The sequence below is a fragment of the Echiichthys vipera genome (assembly GCF_963691815.1).
Source record: "Echiichthys vipera genome assembly, chromosome: 20".
Taxonomy (NCBI): domain Eukaryota; kingdom Metazoa; phylum Chordata; class Actinopteri; order Perciformes; family Trachinidae; genus Echiichthys; species Echiichthys vipera.
The window spans coordinates 18,807,352-18,828,340 of NC_139845.1; the positions used below are offsets into that span (position 1 = coordinate 18,807,352).

At 42.1% G+C, this 20,989-nt stretch overlaps 1 protein-coding gene across 7 annotated transcripts in view; it reads right to left on the reverse strand.

Annotated features, from left to right (window-relative positions):
* Positions 1 to 385: 385 nt before the first annotated feature.
* nav3 (neuron navigator 3) overlaps positions 386 to 20,989 on the reverse strand; it is a gene marked incomplete at its 5' end in the record, with an annotated part of 204,596 nt that continues 183,992 nt past the window's right edge. For 3 of the 7 annotated variants that reach the window (XM_083935401.1, XM_083935398.1, XM_083935396.1), the window contains 15 exons: positions 386 to 4,791; positions 8,116 to 8,319; positions 8,679 to 8,797; positions 9,053 to 9,249; positions 9,664 to 9,735; positions 10,197 to 10,351; positions 11,512 to 11,747; positions 11,930 to 12,098; positions 13,250 to 13,345; positions 13,439 to 13,536; positions 16,100 to 16,286; positions 18,741 to 18,894; positions 19,638 to 19,724; positions 19,944 to 20,110; positions 20,573 to 20,596. In XM_083935401.1, coding sequence (XP_083791527.1) covers positions 4,672 to 4,791; positions 8,116 to 8,319; positions 8,679 to 8,797; positions 9,053 to 9,249; positions 9,664 to 9,735; positions 10,197 to 10,351; positions 11,512 to 11,747; positions 11,930 to 12,098; positions 13,250 to 13,345; positions 13,439 to 13,536; positions 16,100 to 16,286; positions 18,741 to 18,894; positions 19,638 to 19,724; positions 19,944 to 20,110; positions 20,573 to 20,596 — 2,085 coding nt within the window. In that variant the 3' untranslated portion in view covers positions 386 to 4,671. The remainder of the gene's footprint in view (positions 4,792 to 8,115; positions 8,320 to 8,678; positions 8,798 to 9,052; positions 9,250 to 9,663; positions 9,736 to 10,196; positions 10,352 to 11,511; positions 11,748 to 11,929; positions 12,099 to 13,249; positions 13,346 to 13,438; positions 13,537 to 16,099; positions 16,287 to 18,740; positions 18,895 to 19,637; positions 19,725 to 19,943; positions 20,111 to 20,572; positions 20,597 to 20,989) is intronic. The other 4 variants (XM_083935402.1, XM_083935399.1, XM_083935397.1 and 1 more) reach the window with 3 other exon arrangements.

Here is a 20,989-nt window from a genome sequence, read left to right on the forward strand (position 1 = left end):
CTCTTATCGCAGTAATGACTTCTGGCAGATGCAGTTTAAATACAGTGTTTATATTCTGACTGATGACCTCTAATTCTGTAAACATGTTAGATTCATTCTGACAGACCGAGATCCAGATTCACTGCGCTCAAGGTGAGGAGCTAGCTTCCTTATATCGCGCTTGGGTATTAAAGGTATCACTGAACACTTAGGTAAGGTATTATGGCATTAATGACATTATACACTATTTTTGTTATCTTTGTATATACCTATGTCTGATGCCTTTACACTCCACTCCCTAAACTGTCCAAAACAGAATACACAAATACACATTTCAATTGGACACAGAAAAAAAAGCTCAGCGTGTTGTTTGCTCGTGTGACACCAAATACCATTTATTAGGGCTTTACAAAGACTACAAAATCCTCCAGATGAGTTAAATCACTGTCTCTGTCTATTTACATGATATGTTACATACAAATGTACAAAATATAAAACATTTAAGGACAAATGTTTCACCCAAAAAAGAAGAAAAACTCTCTCTCAAACCAGAGTAAATGCTATGGTTTTCAACTGAGATGTAACTGCAAAGTGTTAAGTGGGAAAAATGACCAGCTGATCATCAACACTATGGTGTACACGGTTAACGGTGTCAACATTCTGCAAGCTCAGGGACCCGGGACCTACAACAGCTAGGTAGCTGCGCGTGGGGGGTGGGGAGGTGGATTTAAGCTTGGGTTTGATACACGGGTGTAACTGTAGGTAAGGAGCAACCTGTTACTGTGGAAACTACCCCCTTTTTATGCAACTACACACGCTTGCGGACACAAGGCTGACCAAGTTGGCCAGATGTATGTGCGAACCATCAGAGGCTTGGCTGCAGAGACACGCATGAAGCTGAACACAGGTAGGTTTGTAGAGGATAGGATTGTCCTGAGGTTGTGACAACATTACTTCTTGGTCTCTGATGGGCTCCGACTGACCAGTAGCACCTGTTGGTTGTTGGTAAATGTATACAGTACGGTGTCAGGTCAGCTTCGGTGCCTCAGACAGCTGGCAAGCTCAATGTGGCGGTAAGCTTGGTTGAAAACATCCAGAGAGGAAGTGCATCTAAGGAACAACAGGCATTCCTAAAGACGAAGCGGATCCGGAGAATATTATGGCAGGACGGGAGTTTACTGAAAAAGTGCCTATTTTTTGTTCTCAGTCTGTGATTTTAGTGAGTTAAAAACGGTTTCTTACTGTACACCGTATGCCTCCTGAATAGGCAAAACATCCAATCACCACAAGACACACACCTGTTTCTTACAGCGTGTTGGGTTTTTGCATTTCTTTTTTTTCTCTCTGTTTTCAAAGTACAATAATTTACTCAGCGGGTTAAGCATATTGTAACATCAACAGGGCAGAATGCATCTTTGATTCACTGTGCAAGACTTAAGTATTTACAACCCACCCCGACCTAAAAGTGTGCAAAACCAACCCACTCGTTAAACAAAGAGAGGACAATCAAAATTCAAAATGGCTTCCGTCCAATACAGGCATACATAACGGTAACGGTCTCTTCTCAATGCATCCCCTTTAAAAAGCTTCAAAACATGCTCATCAGGCTAGAAAACCCAAAACAGTTTGGTTGTGCTCCTGTCAGTTCAAGTGAGCCCAGCTCAACTGGGCGAAAAAACAACAACTAAAAAATAGCCCACCCCTTTTTAAATGTTTTTACAATATTGGTCAGTTTTAAACTCAAATACAGCATCAACTCTTTTATACTTTAACTGTCAGAAACGAGAAAGGACGGTTTGGAGGAAGAGGGGGCGACAAAAAAACAAAAGAGAGGCTGTTTTTTCAACTACAAGCAGCTTCGTCAGGAAGCAGATCACCACTATCCAACGTCAACATCTATTCTTCTCACTCTAGCCAATGAGAGCAGAGGATGCCTCCCAAACGTTTGCACATTTAAGGCAGTGAGAAAGCACCAGTATCATTGTCTCCTTATTCAGCGCTTGGGCCGATCTCGTTAACTTGCATTTCAAAATACTTTGGACTCTTTTTCGTACCTCATGGATCGCAGACGGGTACAGATGCTGAACAAGACTGAAGAAAGTTCCAAGCAGGACACTGTAATCCTTTATCATTCAATTCAACATTACTGATACCTTGTTGATTGATTAGCTCTGATTCATATCTGTCAGACTGAAGGACTTGGCATTTTCCAAAGTAAGCCTGCTGCTTTCCTGTTACTTTCTGAAGTTTCCTGTTGCGGCAAACCCCACCCGCTTGGTTCTCCATGCAGGTTAATGCAAACGTCACAAGAATTCAGTTATAAACAACGGACGGTTTGCTGAGCCCCGTCTCCCTTTGCAATTGTTGCTATGCCCGTCAAGCTTTCCATTCTTGCATCGTTGCAGTTTACAATGATAACGAAGGCTTAGTCCCACTCAAAGTTGTATCAGCTAACTCATTAGCTAACTCATTCAGTAAATGTTAGCTACATGAGTTAGTCGTCTCACAAAACTTATATATTGGTCTTTAATGTGCACTTGATGGCTACATACATGCTAATGTGCTAAGAGACTGAGGCTGGAGCTGTATGCCCAGGCAGGCAGTAACCAACCAGTCGTTGATCCATGTAGAAGACATGGAGATACTCTGAAATCACACGGCTATTTAAATGTAACATGTTTCACTCTGTTTGGCTGCTTAGCTTGCATACTTCTCCATATTTTAAATATTTCACTTTTTCATGTTACAAGAAAAAAGGCTTTGGGGATTAGGACTACTGTTATTGGCTGATGCTATCTCAGGATAACTTTGGCTGGAGTTGCTTAAGTGTAAACTCTGGTGAGCCAATCATGGTGACAATTGCAACTAACCAGTAGTTGGTCTGCAGAAGGGCGGGAATTATAGATCTGGCTTCTACTTCAGCACCGTGGACAGTGCCATGGATTTATGCACAGTTAAGCTACTGATATTTCAAAGCCTTTGTCTAGGCCGTATATTCTAATTGTCACAAACCTCAGTCAGATAAAGGATCAATGAGTCAGGCAGACTAGACTAACATATTCAACTAAACAACACCTGAGCCCCACACTTCCTCTACATGGACTACATCTCCATGCACACAACTTAAACATGTTGGGAAAGCTTGACAGAGCTAATGATTGGACAATCGCTTTTCAAGGGAGGGGTTTAGCAAACGGCCGCTTGCTGTTTTCATGGTGCACTGTAAGCTACGGCAACAGTGTGGCACGTGGAAGGCCGAGAACAACTTAATCTAAGTTTACAACCAGGGTCAGCCGTGCATTTTAATGTTAAATCTGTGTGTGTGTGTGTGTGTGTGTGTATTTGGCCGGAAATCAAAGGGAAACCTTGGCACTTGTTCATTTTTTTCTTCACAGTTGCAACGTGGCTGGTTGACACACAGACAATGCACTTTTATTGTGCTTGTTGTTGGCATGCAGGGCCGCGAGGAGCGGCTTGGCAGTGCCTGACACTGAGGAGGCTCAGGGCCGTTGACCAGCACCGTGAAGCTCAACTGTTGACTGAGCAGGAGGGATGTGTAAGCGTATGTTATGCAGATGTATTCTTGTGATCCTAGTTGGGCTGCTGAGGCTTTGCAAATGTTTCAGATCAACTTCAGATCTGGTGCCATCATGGAGGTTCAGAATTGTAAAGGCAAAGACACCCAAATAAGGTGATTTATTGGTAAACAATAAGATGGTAAAGTGTCCCTCGGCTCAACTGCCCAATCTGCGGTAGTTACTTGTAAGGAGTTCAGTTAAACAGCTGGTTGTTGACTGTGTCAGACATTACTGAAGCAAACATCTGTCCAACAGATCGGATTTATGTGTACAGAAAATCTGAGAGCCTCCTTTATGGCCACCAGAGGGCACTACATTACCTGAAAACACTCAGCAATATTGTCCTCTTACTTGACACCCTAATAGGTTAGGGTCAGAGCTGAGGGTGGTATAAATAGTGCCTTGCTCAAGGACCCTTTGGCAGGCTGGATTGTTGGTTAAATGGGGGATCTTTGAACCAATCAAAGCCTCTCAAGTGTCCTCCTGCTGCCTGTGTGTGTGTGTGTGTGTGTGTGTGTGTGTGTGTGTGAGAAGCACCTCTTTAAACAAGGAAAGACATAAACAACAGAACCTGCACCCACCCATTGTAAACATCTGAAGATATATCTGGGATAAAAAAAAGGTCAAAAGAAAAATCCAGTTTAAGCTCTTGGCTTTCTCTTTTTTTCTGACACCCAAAGTTAAAATAACGGGGTGATCTGAGGCTCATCATGGCTGAGCATAAATATGAACAATCCTTGAAAGTGAACCTCAGAATAACTGCTTTCTCTTGTCAGACACGTTCTCACACATATATGAAAAGTTGTATTATAAAATGTTATGCATCCATTAACACTGACCAGGTGACCTTACTGTCTGATGTGTATATGGATCCAACTTGATTGTTTATCATTTTGACCACTGAGGACCACTGCTCTTTAAAACTATTATTAACTACTAATTTTGCACCATTTTATTGTAAAAAATATGTGTTTTTTTTCTCAAATGGTGCGTATACCATTTTGGATGACAAAACTTTTCATATATCATATATGTGTGAACTATAGAGATGTCTGGTAATGACAGAGGTTTAAAGGTTTGGGGGGTCCGGTGTTTTCCAGCGCAGTTCTTGGTCTCATAGCGCTGACTCCAGTGATGAGTCCAGCTGGTCGTCATGGTGACTGGTGCTGTCGCTGTCGCAGCTCTGCGTGCTGGAGTAGTTAGCTGCCTCCTGCAGCCGTAGCAACATGTTCATCTGCAAGACACAAACGGATGCGTCAAAATGGACCCATTATGCTTTTCCGCAGTTTCTGGCATACACTAGAGATCAAAATTAGAGAACAAATAAAATATTTCCATTTGCTGGGTTATTGCAGCCCGAGAGGAATTAAAGCATAGTCACCCAAAAACAACTGGCTTGATTTAGCATATGTGTGTGTATACAGTGGAGATCGAAATTAGAGAACAAAGTATTAATACTTGATTTATTCTGAAATACTGTTTTTTTTAAATTGTTTTAGAGTTTGACAGAATATCTGCTGAGGCTATACCACTGTTGTTCTAGCATGTTTTATTAAATGACCAAGGCACTTCAACAAAAAACTTTATTTTGTGAAAAAAGCAGTGAGCAAAGTTAGAGAACACTTTCAGGTACATCCCAGCTATTGGTGTTAATCTGGCACCTGGTGACAATTCACTTAATTGTTGGACACATCCTATTTATCTGCAGCTCTCCTGGTTTGCAAGATGGGGAGCTGCTCTAAGGTGACTGAAACCCTGAAGACTGAACCCAAAGATGATTATTAAGATTAAATTTGGAGGAGGAAGTGTCATGGTTTGGTCCCTGTGGACACTGTAGAGGAGTAGAAGTACCTGGGGGTGTACTTCAATAATAAGTTGAACTGGACTACAAACGCAGAGGCTGTCTACAAAAAGGGCCAAAGTTGACTCCTCTTCCTGAGGAGGCTGAGGTCCTTTAACATCTGCCCGACAATGCTGAGGATGTTTTATGAGTCTGTTGTGGCCAGTGCGATCTTCTTCTCTGTCACATGCTCGGGCAGTAAGCTGAAGGTCGCGGACACCAACAGATTGAACAAACTGATCAGGAGGGCCGGTGATGTGGTGGGGGAGGAGCTGGACACCCTGACAACCATGGTACAGAGGAGGATGCTGTCCAGGCTCCGATCTGTCCTGGACAATGTCTCCCACCCTCTCTACGACACACTGGCCCGGCAGGGGAGCACCATCAGCAGAAGACTCCTCTACCCAGATGCACCACAGAGCGCCACAGGAAATCTTTCCCGCCTGTGGTCATTAAACTATACAACACATCCCTAGGAGAGTCTGTCACCTCCTCTCTGTGATTCAGACTCAACCACAAACAATCTTTGATCTTGTATATATTTCACTACTGTAAATATTTACTTCTGTAAATTTAAATTTGAGTTTTTTCTAATATATGTTTAGTCTATATTATATTTGTTGTTTGTATATCTGGAGTTTTATAACAAAAATGATTTTCCCCCAGGGATTATTTAAGGATTATTAAATGATTCTAAACTGCTGGAGGTGTTTCACTACGGCTCTTTTAAGACGCGCACCTTCCTTCTCCTTCCCACGACTTGATTTTGGTGGGGTCTAAAATCATGCCCACATACAATTTTTTAGTAGAGGGTCTGAAGATAAATATGAGCCATTCGATTGGTATCCCAAAAAAATTTCAAAGGTGATCTCCTCTTCCCCGCATGTATGGGACTGAATGGGCGAATGTGCTTCCGGGCACAGTAGCGCACTTAAACAGGCGAGTGCTGCAGTACCGCGCTTGATCGCTAAGAACATGGTGTCATACGATGAGAGCGTGTGTCCCTGGGACCTGGTCAGTAATAGGGAACAGGGGGGAGGAGACCAGGAAGTGCTTACCAATCAGAGCAGACTGGGCTATTTGGGAGGGGGGGTTAAATTAGACTGGTGCTGCAACGGATCGTCTCAGACAGGGGGTGCAGCAGTCGGGAGCAGTCAGTATATAGTGTTATTTTGAACATTAGTAGAAAACACAAAATACATGTATGAACCTGAAAAAGGTTCTTTCATATGTAGCCCACCTACAAGTTAATTTCATTTTTTTTTTAGTTTTGTATGTATTTTTGTAATTGCATGCTATCTGCCTTAATAGATGTTACAGAGGATTTCTATTGCTCTGTGAAGCACTTTTCTACGACACTGTGCTCTACAAATAAACTTAAACCTACTTTGGTCTGAAGTTGGGCAAGAATTGTAGTTTGTTGGATTTGGTTAGTTTAGTGTTTTGGTATTCTCCTATCTAGTTAGATATTTTTGTTAGAGCAGGGTTTCAGTTAGTCAATAAGCATCAATTTTCCAGGTAAGACGTAATAAAGCGCTTTATGATAAAAGATAAAAGCAACAAATAAACTAGAGAAAAGGAATATATAAAATACATATAAAAATAAATATGCAAAGGCAAGTTTCAAAGGTGTCAACAGAATCCACAGATCTCCTTTTGTTTGAAGCCTGCAGCGAAGAACAACCAACAGACCTTGAGCAGAAGAGCTCAGCGACCTCCTGCTGATATACGACTGCAGTAGATCTCTAAAGCTGGGCAGACACTGTACATTTTTTTTCTAAATCCTGCACTTTGTGTTAACTCAAACTGCACGTTGTGATCAGCCTTTTCCACATGGCCAGAACATGCTTGTGAACATGAATCTGAGTATCTGGAGTGTCTACCAACCCACACACTGTGAAATAAGACAGCCCAGTCAGTGGTTTGTGGGCTGCCTAGATCAGAACACATGGGAATCAACAAGCGCCTTCAGATTTGGCTCCCCTTCCTAAATCACATGCAGGCTCAGTAGACCATACCCCCTTCTGAGTATCTCCACCCACAACTTGAAAACTACCTTTGCAAAGGTGCGCTGCATTTTTCTCGCAAGCCAATCAGAGCAGACAGACAGCCTAAGAGAAAAGCATCATTTTTACCAAGATAAAAATCTAAACAAGAAATTGAGCATAATGTGTCACTATAGCTGCCTGATCACACAGAACTGTAAAATCGTCAGATAATATTGAATTGGAAAAACAGGAATGAAACAGGTTTGGTGGTTGTTTCTTGTAGCTTCCTCTGACCTTCCTCTTTGTTTATATCAGTGACAACAACCAAAGTCTAATGCGCAGATGTGCTGAAGTCATTCAAAGCTGTGGCCTCTACACTTCCTGTTCATTTTTGAATCCTAAAGGAGGAAAAAAATGTTGAAATCGTCTTTTCTGACACAATGGTTACTGTTCTCTGATTTTGCTCACTGCTTTTTTTCACAAAATAAAGGTTTTTGTTGAAATGCCTTGGTTATTTAAAGCAATTCTGAACAATAAAAAATAACAATATTTTAATACTTTGTATATATATATATATATATATATATATATAGATCCATGAAGTTATTCAACGTAATCATCTGGTTTGGGTCACAGTTCATATGTGGGGGAGGTATTCATCTCCATAGCATGGTCTTTTCTGTTCCCGTCTTTTAAGTAGTAACACCCACAGCTGACCGTCTTTCCTCACCAGTGGGTCTCCCTCAGTGTCGCTCTGAGACACCTGCTTGGACGAGGCTCCCTCCTTGGATGAGCTGTAGCCGTCATATCCCACGTCCTCCGGCCTCAGTTGGAGCAGCGACTGGCCCTCCTGCTGTAGAGAAGCGGCGTTCCATGGGTATGTGTCGTTCACCCACTTGGATGGATCCTCCCACGCTGCTCTTTTGCCGTACAGCTACAGGTGTGTCAAACAGAGAGAGAGGAGGTATGAATGACATGGGCGAATGGACATGCATATAATCCTGTATCAGTGCCTAATATGTGAAATAGAAACATGCACACGCGGGTGGACCGTCTATCAAAACAAACAACACAGAAGCTCAGATTATAGCACAGAGAGAGAGAGAGAGAGACTTCATTCTCTGCTCAGGAAGCCATTACTACACTATATCTTTACATAGAGAATAGTTGTTTGTTGCCAGATTAATGCTCTGAATGTCGAGTATAGCTCCTTTAGGTGGGAAAATAACTGGAGGTTTAAATCTTGTGATCTGGTGGTCAAGAGAGTTGTTTTCAGGTATTGCCAGGATGTACCTGAAGCCCTTCTCTGACAGCCTCCAGCAGGTAGGGCACCAGGGAGTAGTTCCACAGGTCAGTGAACCAGACCCGAGAGCCTTCTACATCCAAGGGACACGACAAGAAGAGACGGGGACCTGTAGGGACAAAACAGCCCAGGTGGTGAGTTTGACCGAAGTTTGGTGGAAAGACCGAAGACACGAAGCAGACTCTCCACACACACGTTGGAAAAGAGTGTATGCACAAGAACATCTAACAGCCTTTCCACACTCACTTACACTTTTAAATCAAGCAATATTCAATGCCGGAATGTTTCATTCACTAATAACTAAAGACTTAATATTTCTGTGTTCAGCAGACAGACAGTGTGTGGTTGTGTGTTTGAGACTGACCTATGGTGACATCAGAGGAGCTGTGTGCCTCAAGGAAGCCGTTGAGGTGCTGCCAGGTCTTGGGGATCCAGTCAATGATCTTAATCAGGTCATTGCTGCGCATATTCTTATCGATCTCCGTCTCTATCAGCTTCCTCCGCAGGAAACGGCCCAGGAAACCTTTGACCGGCTCCGTGTGATTGGTGCACAGCACCCACCTACGACAGGACAGCCGATCAATGGTGAAACAAATCAGCTCAATATTAAACCACATTTCTCATCAGAGCAGCTCAGATATTTATTTCACTTCACCATAATATATTCATATCAAATTCATGTCTGCTTTCCCTTATGACTTCACGTTTGCTAAATCCACAGCTAGTCAAACATGCCAAGCAGAAACAATCCTCACTCAGAACATGCTTTGTAGTCATCACAATCACTTTGAGTTAATGAGGCCAATTATTCTAGAGATGTAATTACAGCACTGCCTGTGGGAGAATGACTGTAGTTTACAGTGTGTGTGAGAGATAACTGAAACCAAACACATCTGACAGGTGACATGATTCAAAGCAAGTACAACTCAGAGTGACTAACAAATATCACAGTACGTAGTAACTTGTGACACAAACCTGAAGTTGTGGTGTAGCTCGAGGTTAGGGGAAGAGGAAACTCCTTGGTTCATGGTCCCAATAACATAAGGGCTGGGCACAGACAAACACACAGAATTATTCACCGTCACAACCAAAATGCTTCACTAAACCACTGAGAAACATTTGTAAACCGCTGCATTATGTTGCCAGTAATAGTCTATTAGGCCAGTAATAGGGTGAGCAGATGCCAACAAACCAAATGTGGCCCTTAGCTCATAACATCTCTATGCTTTTCCCTCTGGCTGGTTCAGAAGCACACAATGTGCTAAACATTGAGAACAGTGTGAAACAGAAAAATAAGAATCGCCTTCTCCACGCTTCACTCAGTTATAAGTAGTTTCCTGGTCTTTGTTGCAGCTGCATTTCAGTGTCTTTGTGGTATTTTCCATCTTACCAACGTACTTTAGCAAAGAATAGGAATGTTGTGTCACCATAGCATATAAATAGTAATAAAAATGTGTTATTCTGACATTACAGTTTACATTTTTTAATACAATGCATTTCTGACTCACCATTTGTGGTACTTGCAGTTGAGGAAGCCGTTGAATATGTCACTGAGGGAGCCGATGTGGTGGAGGTTGTCCAGGATCACCACAGTAGGGAGCTCTGTGTCCGTCTCCTCAGAGCTACACTGTTCTGCCAGGTTGGACAGATACTGACGCAGGTCCTGAGGGAAAACACATTAACAGTTTTGATGCAATTGGGTAAAATTAAAATGTCTTTTTGATAACGAAAAAATAGCTACTGCTGATACATGTCACATTCTGGAGCCCATTATTTAAATGGCAGTATATTTTATAATGCTGAAGAAGGATGAAAAACATCAGAGGGAAATGTCAGGTTGTAGAGTCCTTTTTCTAGAGCTGCAGTTTTGTAGCAGCATTCGTTCTGTAAGTATGATTATACAAGAATGTGGCAGAATAAAAATGTGATGCAACCAGGGGTACATCTTTGAACATCTGTTTTTTCAAGACATTTCTCTTGAAATTACAGGACAGCACGTGCTTACAAATGGTCATATATGTCAAATATCATTGCAAATCAGTTAATCTCCACAGATTGACTGATACAAAACAAAAAAATGAAAAGGTTCCATTCCATTGTGCACCTGGTATATACACACCTAGATTTACATTTATGCAATCTGAGTGAGTTGTTCAAATACAATTAAAAATGTCCCATGACAACATAGATAATTTCCAGGATATTTTGTAATTTTAATGCATTTCCAGGTGTTTCCATGACTGTAAAACTAGTCTCTAAATTTCAAAGATTTCCAGGTTTTCCAGGAACCCTGAATACTTGTATTTTGTGTTTCTACTAGAATAAGTTTACATGCTTTTTCTCATTGTCTGTGTGAATATTCCTGTATTCACCCTCAGTCTGAAACGCTCTGTTGTAGCATCTGTCTCTTTAAGCACCCCTCCTGAAAAAAGCTCTGCTCTGATTGGTCAGAATTTTCAGGTTTTCAGCATCTGTGCTCTCAGTGGCTCTGCACCGGGGAATGACTGTAACAGCACTGTAACATCACTTTCTACCTATATATAGTATAGTTGTGACATCACAACTGTACAGAAGTCCTGACGGCTCATTTAAAGACACAGTTTCTTAATACGAGCTGTGTGCATTTCTCTGTGGATTGAGTGTTTTGATACGCTCACAGTATTTATATAGCACCCCAATCTGCTTTATAATAAAAAAAGACATGGAAATCTCACTTTTTACAATATGGGACCTTTAATTTGTGCATGTGATATGCAAACCACGTCTGACGGCTGGTGGTCCCCACAATTTAAATAAAAAATATGTTTTAATCCCCCTTCCTACCTTGCTGGAATTCTGGTCCACGTTGAAGCTGGCCACGTTGTGCTCAGTCACCTGCTGCCCCATCTGGGACATGATGTACTCTGCCAGCTTGGCGGCCATGAAGGATTTGCCGGTGCCGCTGGGTCCTGAGAGGATGATACGGCGGTGCTCCATCAACAGGTTGAGGTACCGCTGGATGATGGGCTTTGGAATCAGTGTGTCAAACACCAGACTGTCTATACTATTCTCCCTCACACCTAGGAAGAGGAAGGGAGAAGGGGGGGAGGGAAGAGGGAGGAGGGAGGGAATATGATGGATAAAAGGAAGGAGATAAACATAATGTGGTTATATTTCATTGTTGTTAAATGTGGTATATTTCACTACTCCAAAACCCTTTCCAAAGCGGGTTTCTACATTAGCTGTAATCTTGCTGCCATACCTTTGAGGTTGACCTTGATGACGTTGTTGTCGCCCACCAGGTAGCCGCAGGGCAGCAGCTCAGGCACTTCGGAGGTGTGGGAGCGAACCACCTCGCCCATCCTGTAGCACACAATGCTGTCTGAGCTGAGACCCAGGCTGGTCAGAGGGTCCACCCGGAACACATACTCCTGCAGGGAGGAAGGTAGAGGATGCTTAAATATAGGCTGTGATTCATGTTGTTCAATATATCTTCAGAGCAAGCTCTACTGTCAGTCATTTGTGTCTATGAATTTCACACCAAGATAACTTTTGTTTGATAATGTTTAGTTTTGTAACTTCATATACCTGGTGCAAATCTTGTAAATAAATTAATATAATAACAGCACCAGAGACAGTTTGCAGGAGTTTGCAGGAGATACACCCCTTTGCACATTCAGATGTGCAGAGATTTAAATGTTTCTGTAGGTATATAATTCTTAAGCTAACTTCAGAAGTTGCAGGTTAATTTTTAAGATCAAAAAGTAGACATTCTTCCATGGGAAGTATGTGGCCTACATAAATCAAATTCCAGGCAATCAAGTGTAATGAAATGGGCATCGTTGCAGCTGAATAAATACACAGCATCTAAGAGCATAAGAGCACATGCATCACTCTATTAAATTCATTTCATCTCAAAAAGAAGCTGCATTTTAATTTAAATGAATGTCCAGGAAATTAGAATAAGGCACATGACAAATCTACACCACACATACAAACATTACTTGAAAAGACCAAAGGGAGATCAGTGCAGTATCTTTATTGATATGCATGCAGCTGATTAAAGCACAGCTGGGGACACCGTGGACATGTTCATGTAGTAGTTCTGTTTCTACAGATGCATTTCTGGAGTGCACTTGGAGGTAAGTTGTACACCTGCTTAGTAGATTGGTGTTGATGAATTATTGCACATTTATCCATGTTGATGCACGTTCACGTTGTTTTCACATTACAACTTAAAGCTCACGACACACTGAAGTCGGAAGAATGACTTTAATGGGACCATCTGAGGAACTTGTGAGCCTTGGCTTTGGCGGAGGTCTGCACCACTGTTGTTTACTCTTAAGTTTATTACAGCTATAATATGCATCACCATTTTTAGTGCATGGTGCCTGTACTTTCATGCTTCAATGACCATAAAATATTTGGATAAACATCTCTCATTGCACATATTTAGTATGGGTTATTAATAGAACATTAATAATATTAGTTATATATGTGCCTTTTCCTGCTATGACGAGTCACAATGTCTATAACTACAGCCTAAATAACTGACCTGAACCTACAGTAACAGTGTGTTTACCTTGAAGAGGCGTCGGATCACCCCATCCAGGACATCCCACTTGGTTTTCCCGCTCACACCTATAGATCCAATTAGGTATGCGTGGCTTTGTTTACCCTAAAGAAGTGGATCAAAACAACAGGAGTCAGAACAAATGTTACTACAGTGTTTTTTTCTGCTGGAGGAAAAGAGAACTCTTTATTTACTAACCTTGGTGGTGTAAGGCCCACTGCTGATGGTAACCACTATTCGCACACTACGGCCCTCTTTGCGTAGATTGCCCTCGTAGCTGTCGTCTAACAGAATATCTAAAAACAGAACTTTTTGTTAGGAAACACAATCAACTTGAATCACTCAGATCCTTGATTCATTATAGACAAACTCTGCCTGCCGGCAAATTAGAGCTGGTAATGGACAGACTCTTAAAAAAAAAAAAGGTAGCTAATGGGTTTCTTTAATATGATAATGACTTTGATATTTAATGAATGTTTTCATATAGTGAGTCTTAAAGGAGTGCATGCAATTACAATGTATAATTGACTGTGTGTTAAGGAAATTAAACAGAGCACAATCAAAGAAATAAATGACTGAATGATTTTCATCAATCTGACAATGTGAGTAAAGAAGCAAACAACGCTCACAACACCTTACAGCAGACGCATTTTAACAGCTTCTCTGCTCATCACTTATGAGTATATCTGGAGACTTAGCTTGTTGACTTTTAGATTTGAACATTTTTTCACCTTTATGAGTGATTATACAGCATCATAATTTTCATATTTGATCAGCAGCCTGTCATTTTTCAATGAAAACACTAAAGTTCTTTTCAGATTTTTGTCATCTCTATACCAGGCTTTGTGACGTTTTATTAAAACCTGCAATACCATCTTTTTTATGACATATCATCAACAACTTTATATGATAAACTTGTTAATCTATAAACATCCAATAGACAAGGCGCAACCGTTTACGTTCATGTAGAGTTGTGTTGACCACCTGTAGAAAATAAGTCCAGTATTGAATAATATATGGCTATTTAGTTGATAAATGCTCCACATCTGACAGACAGACAGACATAGTTAGTGTAGCTTTTAAAAAAAAAGCTTTTTAGAGCTTTTTCTCTGGAAAAAGGAAAACCAAAACAATGAGCTGAGACACTACAACGCTCAATCTGGTCAAGGGGGAAAAATGATCTGGCTTGTTTTTATTTATTTAAACCATTCACAATTGTCTTGGCTGGCGGTAAGCCCAGGATGCAGCGAAAGTTCCCTTTTGAAACCGAAAGCAGAGATAGCAGAACAGGAGCAGTATGTGAGAGACACAACGTTGTCAGGCTTTATCCCAGCACAGGGATAATAATTGTCATAAGTGACAAGCGACATCTTTCAAATACAAATTCTCATGTTATCTATTGTTAAAGTCGCAGTCGACAACATTTGTCTGATCATGTTAACTGAAGCCGACACTATACTCCGATAGAGCAACATAAATCATCCTGTTTTAGAAAAAAAAACACGCCTCTACGTACACCTAGAGCTTGTTGTTTGATTTGCAAAAATCTACCGTGCCCGTATCACCCTGTCTACTCAGCGCAGTTCACAGTTTGTGCACACGCTACAGATCCCCCTCCCTGCATGTGACAACATCACATGCACAAGCCTCAAGCTAGGTATACGTTAAAATGACGTTAGCAATTGCTATCTATGAGTGAGTTAGCCAGCCTACCTCTGTGTAGAGTGTACCCTATTCTGTTTATTGATGAGAGAAGAGGCGGGCGCGTTCACAGGAATCTGGTGCACATGCACTGACGAACACTTGATGAGAGGAAGCTGAGGAGCTCGGTGGTAGAGGGGTAGGGGCGTGAGAGTTGTAAACATTTGAAATTTGACTGAGTCAACTCGATCTGCCAGCCTTTAATGTACAAACAAACAACAAACAATACAACACTGCAGCAAATAATACATTGCAATGTGTCTGCAGTAAGTTTGACCTATTTTTTAGTTTCCTGCCACCTTTAACCTTTGACAACCACCACACCACTAACGACTCCCACCATGCAGTAAATCTCTCTCTTCATTCTCTTTCTACCAGACTCTATTTTGGGGAGGGATGGAGGTACTTTGTATTCGGCTGGCTTCCCTTAGCTGAGGGCTCTGTGCTTGGGTGATAACGGCCCGCTGGCCCACTCGTCTTCCCACGCGTCACTGCTCTCGGCTCATCCCTCCATCAATTAATGAGGGCCCGAGTCCTCAGAGAGAGCTGTGCCTTCTATGTTAATTAAAGGACAAGTGAGAGGGACAAAACTCTTTCACTTCTCCAATGGAATAGGCCTGGAGAGATTTCAGAATGTTCATGTATGTGTGTGTGTGGAAAGGGCTCCTGCTGTGGTGCCAGTCCTCGCAGTAGAGAGAGCAGCTATTTCATCATTTCATGCGGCTCCTCCAGATCATTTCTCTCCGCAAACACAATTCTCTCACATTTGTTGAGGCAAGTGCTGAGAGAGCTAATCCAACTTGATGCCACATAAAAAAACTTCTACCCTGAGAGCTGCTACAGACCGTAAAGTGTGTCCCACAGCTTAACTAGACATAAAACATGGCACTGACAATGCCTCACTTGGAGGTTTAATTCTCAATAGCTGAAAAAATCTGCAAACAGTTTTGAAAGAAAAAAAGAACCCACTTGTAACACTAAAATGAAACACTAAAAACGATTTCTGTTTCTATTCGGTTGAATACTCAGTCCTGCTTAGTCTATTTCACTCGCATTTGCTGCTCTCACTTCTCGGGAACAACTGCAGGCTGCCAATGTGACTCACACAAACACTTGAGATGGATGCGCTGCAGACACCAGAGCTGACATTGAACTGACCTGACATTATGGTGTCAGTGATGTTGAGGTTGTTGAGCGACAGCCCCAAAGACTGACGGGAGGAGGACGAGGACGTGCTGGAGGTCTCAGATGGTGGCCGGGCCATCTTGACTGGCGTGGCTGTTGGAGTGGCGTTACCGCTGGACTTGAGGCGATCGTTCTCTGCTTTAAGCGTCTCGATCTCATTCTGTTTATTGAAAAAAAGAATGAAAATGAGACAAAATCTAACAGAGAATGCATTCAAAGATTGTTAATAACAGTCTGTTCAAGTCGTTTTCATGCATTCTGGCTGGCCACTGTTGTTATTTTGAATAATTATATTGGAATTATCGGCTGTAAGCAGCTTTTTGGTCTTCAAGGTTCCCTTTTTACAGAAGGTTAAGTCCCAGATAAGGTTCCTACATGATCCCCAGATCTGAGAGGAGACTATAGGCTTCTACAGACGAGGCGATTCCACATCCACAAAGATCCACTTATACTCTTTGAACATGTGCTCCTTTTAAGAATATGAAACCTTTGAACATTATACTTTGAACTGATTGGCTGTGTGCCATTGCCATACATCAGTGGGAGTTATATAACTAAATCAAATATGTGTATTGCAGAGAGAATTTTTCATTTTGTCTCTTTTTATTTAGCTTCATGGGGAACTCAACAATTTCTTTCCATCTCTCTGGAGTGTGTTCACCATCACAGCTTATGGAAAGAAGAGAAGAGAGGTTTGATCACTGCAGAGGGGGCTTTCAGTCCAAAAAGCCTTCAATGAAGAGACTCTGTGTGCTGAGACAGATCCTCGCCCTGTTCAGCACTGAACTGACAAGCAACTCCAGCTGCTGAGTTGAACCGATTCCTCATTGAGAGTCTTTGCAGTATCCTTTCCTCTCGTGCACTTGTTTCATGTGAATGACCGGCCTTTTTGAGGGACTTAAATTAATCTGTGCCCTTGTAAAGTTTCAATATTTTTGAAATCACAGACTTGGAACGCCCAACCTCTCTTACAATGAGAGGGTCATTCCTTAGGCCTTCATCTAGACAACCTGCTGTCTCAGGGTTTCAGTCACTTTAGAGTGGCTCGCCATCTTGCAAAGTAACCAGGAGAGCTGCAGATAAATAGGATGTGTCCAACAATTAAGTAAACTGTCACCAGGTGCCAGATTAACACCAATAACTGGGAGGGATCTGAAAGGGTTCTCTAATTTTGCTCACTGCTTTTTTCACAAAGGAAGTGCCTTGGTCATTAAAAAAAAACATATAGCCACAGCAGATATTCTATCAAACTATGAACAGTAAAAAACAGTATTTCAGAGTAAATCAACTATTGATAATTTGTTCTCTAATTTTTGTTATTCAGCACTTGTACATGTAGGATGTGATGGTTGGTCTTTGTGGTATTAGTCCTGCCCCTCCTCCACTGCGACCGGTTGTCTGGGTAAAAACTTACTGTGATTGTATTTTACAAAAAGTTTTACCCCATGATCAAATCTCAGTGACCAGAAAAAAAACATGTAGCACTCACTCGCGGAATAGATATTAAGCGTCTTGTCAAATTGCTGCCATTGGTAGTAGAGTGTAAATGCACGGCACTCCCATTGCAAAGCATGACAAATTATGCTGCTCTCGCCACTGAAAGCACCAGGTAGAGTGCAGTCAGTGCACTGTGGCCAATTTAGTTAATCTAGAGATAACATTCAAATTTTTTCCTGTTGACATATCGATTGGTTGAGTAGGTAGAATTTCAGCTGAGTTGAGGATATTCTTTTGTTGACTACAGCCCTAGTTGTGAGTAATCCACTACTTTGGTTGAACAAAAAAGTGGTGACAACTGACTGACGTTATGCAGACACTGTTTGCATTGCTGGGAAGTGAAATCCAAAAACTCACTTGATTGTAACTTTAAATGACAAGTTATGTATTCATTGCGTGTTTTGGAGGTGATACGGCATGCTGGCTCAGTGGGATTTGTAATAGCTGGTAAGACTTAGTATCTTATGTTCTCCAAATTTTATATTTATTGTATTACTCTTTCCAAGATGTTAAAACTTTCGGACTTACTGTAAAGGAATATTTTCTCGCAGAATAAAGCAATACCATGAAGTACAATTAAGCTAACAAGGTTGTTCCGTGTATAAATATAGTATGAGCGTCTCTGTGTTAATGTGTTTGTGTTTGTATGTGTGCAAGATCAGCTGGTTTCCCTTCAGCCCTCCTGGTGCCCCTTCAGCCATCCACTAACCCACTGAATGCAGTGTTCACTTCCTAACTGGTAGCAGCTGTCATGCTCCAGTGCCTTTAGGGAGGAACAAACCACTTAAACCCAAATTAATTGGACAGACGGAGCAAAGTTTTGCCTGTCTGAGCCTTCAAAGAAAAAAATAAACTGTAGCCCAACCAAAGGTATTTCTTTCTCCATGAGATGGGAGCTGAGTAGACAGGTACTGTATAAACATGACTGATGGCACGACAGAATACTTCAGGAATGTCAAACAGAGCTAAACCAATTTGATATTAAGATTAGATATTCTTTACCACCATGCTCTCCTGATAAATGAGCTATTTGGCATGCTGATCCAGTTTCACACATCAAGATGGCAACAGGTCTCCATCATGAGCTTGACCTTCATTTAGTTCACTGTAATCTCACCTGCATGCGGTTCATGGCTTCTCGGATCTGGTCCAGATGGTGGGCGGAGCTAAGTGCCTCCAGACGGATGTCTGTCAACTTGAGCTCCTTCTCCCTCAGCTCGTTCTTCAGCAGGAGGATGGTTTCTGCCTCGGCTTCGGTGCATTCGCACAGCCTGCAAGCGGGATCACACACAGGGAGGAGGAGGGGGTCACCTCGAGGGTTATACCAAACACACACACACAATCTAGAGAGAAAAAATACACAGGAAAACAGAAACAAGAGAGCTGAAGCTCAGAGGGGTGAGACCCACAAAGGGAGGTACAACATTGAGGTGAATGGGGAACTGGAATATTTGGGACAGCCAATCCATCCCCATTTACCATACACATCATTTACTTACAATGCGTGCTACTAGCAACTCTAAAAACTCTTGAATTAACATTGTCAGTGTGTGATATACAGTTGGTGCTGTGGTAGTTGCCCCATCATTATGATTCAGTTATCTCCACAATAAACAGGCAGAGATCTGACACAATAACTAGAGTTAGATGCAATGCTATTTTGCTTTGTCAAAAACACAACAGGAATGTGTCACACTCGTGTCGTTGACTGTGTCAAACTCAATAACTGACCACATGCTCTGCCCCTGAGAAAACCACGTCAAACTTAAATCATCTCACCAGCTGCCACACAGCGTAGAAGATGTGCACCGTACTTGCATGCTTAATTCTGGTTTGCTTTTGCAGTGATAGACAGTTTTTTTCACCCTATATTCAGCCTGAACTGGACACTTCAGAGAGATCATCACCTCTGACATGCCGGTGTGGTTACGGTACTAAGATGCAGAAGAAATTCACACCAACACACCCCACTGCACACACACTCCCTGGGAGCATGCCACACAGTGCCTATTACCGAGATCTGTGCTTGTAGACCACGTAACCGTTTTGCTTTTTCTTTGGCGTCCAAATGGGGGAGGACTTGCTATCGCAAATGCACTTGCTACAGCAGGAGAGACGTTAAAGAAAAGGATGAACAGAGAGGTCGGAAAAGAGGTAAAAGAAAGGCCAGGTGAGGATTAACAGACATTTGTGGGGACAATAATTAAAAGAAATTGCACTTTCGAGTCGATTTGTATGAATGATGCAAATATGTAAAGGGGGAGAGAGTAAACTGTGCATATTTATGTGAGTAGGAGTGGATGCATGTGTAAAAACTCACTCTGTAGTGGAGGGCGAAGAATGCAGCGTGGCGATGCTGCCTTGCCTGTTGTCGTGCTGCAGTTTGGGCGAGGACGGTAGCGAGTCGGTCATCTCCTCCATCTCGTCGTGGGCCGACTGAGATTTGGTTTTCTTCTTGCTGAACGCTTGCTTGAAGGAGCTGCGCAACTGCAAGACACATGCAACACAAATATACGGGAACAAAGAGGTCAATATCGCCACCCACCAACCTCTACAATGACATCAGGTCAGTTTCTAAAAGACATCACTCCCTGCCAGATCAGGAAGTCACTCTGTGTTGTTTCCAAGCAATGGTCCCTGTCTGGCTTAGGTAAAGAGGGAGGCAAGAAGCAAGGCTGTAAGTAGAGATGGAAATGGCTGAAGGATAAGGGGGGAACCAGGCTTTTTAATGACCCTAAAATTAGGGCTGAACAGGCAATCAAAATGAACAAGGGATGAGGAAGAAACAAGGGGCGGGTTGCTGTATCCATGCCAACGTTTCCAGAAAGGGGAAAGAAGTGGTTGCTCTGATAAGGTAACGAGGAGAAGGAAGAGGCCAAAAGAGGAAAGAAAGGGATGATGGGGAATAACCACAGCACACAGACAGAAGACACTCTGGGAGCCACTGACCTGAGCCGGGATGGAATCAGCCACCTGAAGATGCAGAACACACCCAACGTTAAGCCAGGCAAACACACACTCATGCTCATTCAGAGAATCCTAATCATCTATTTATCTTACTGTTATGTGATTGAGATAGTCACAGCCATGTTTATATCTGGATGAAAGGGAATATGGGTGTCTACATTATCTAATACATAAGGTTATAAGCATTTACAAGATGTTGCATGAAATCCTTCAGCATGCTAAAAAGAACGTACAAATACAGTAGTGTGGGGCTGAGCGTGGTTGACAATCAGCTGCAGGACGGAGTGTAGTGGGGATGGCTCAGGAGGGCAGTGCCAGGTGAGTTAATTAGCTAATTACACTCTTCCACCGAAGAGTGAATTTGTTTATTCAACTGTGTGCGAGGGAAGAGTTTGGAGA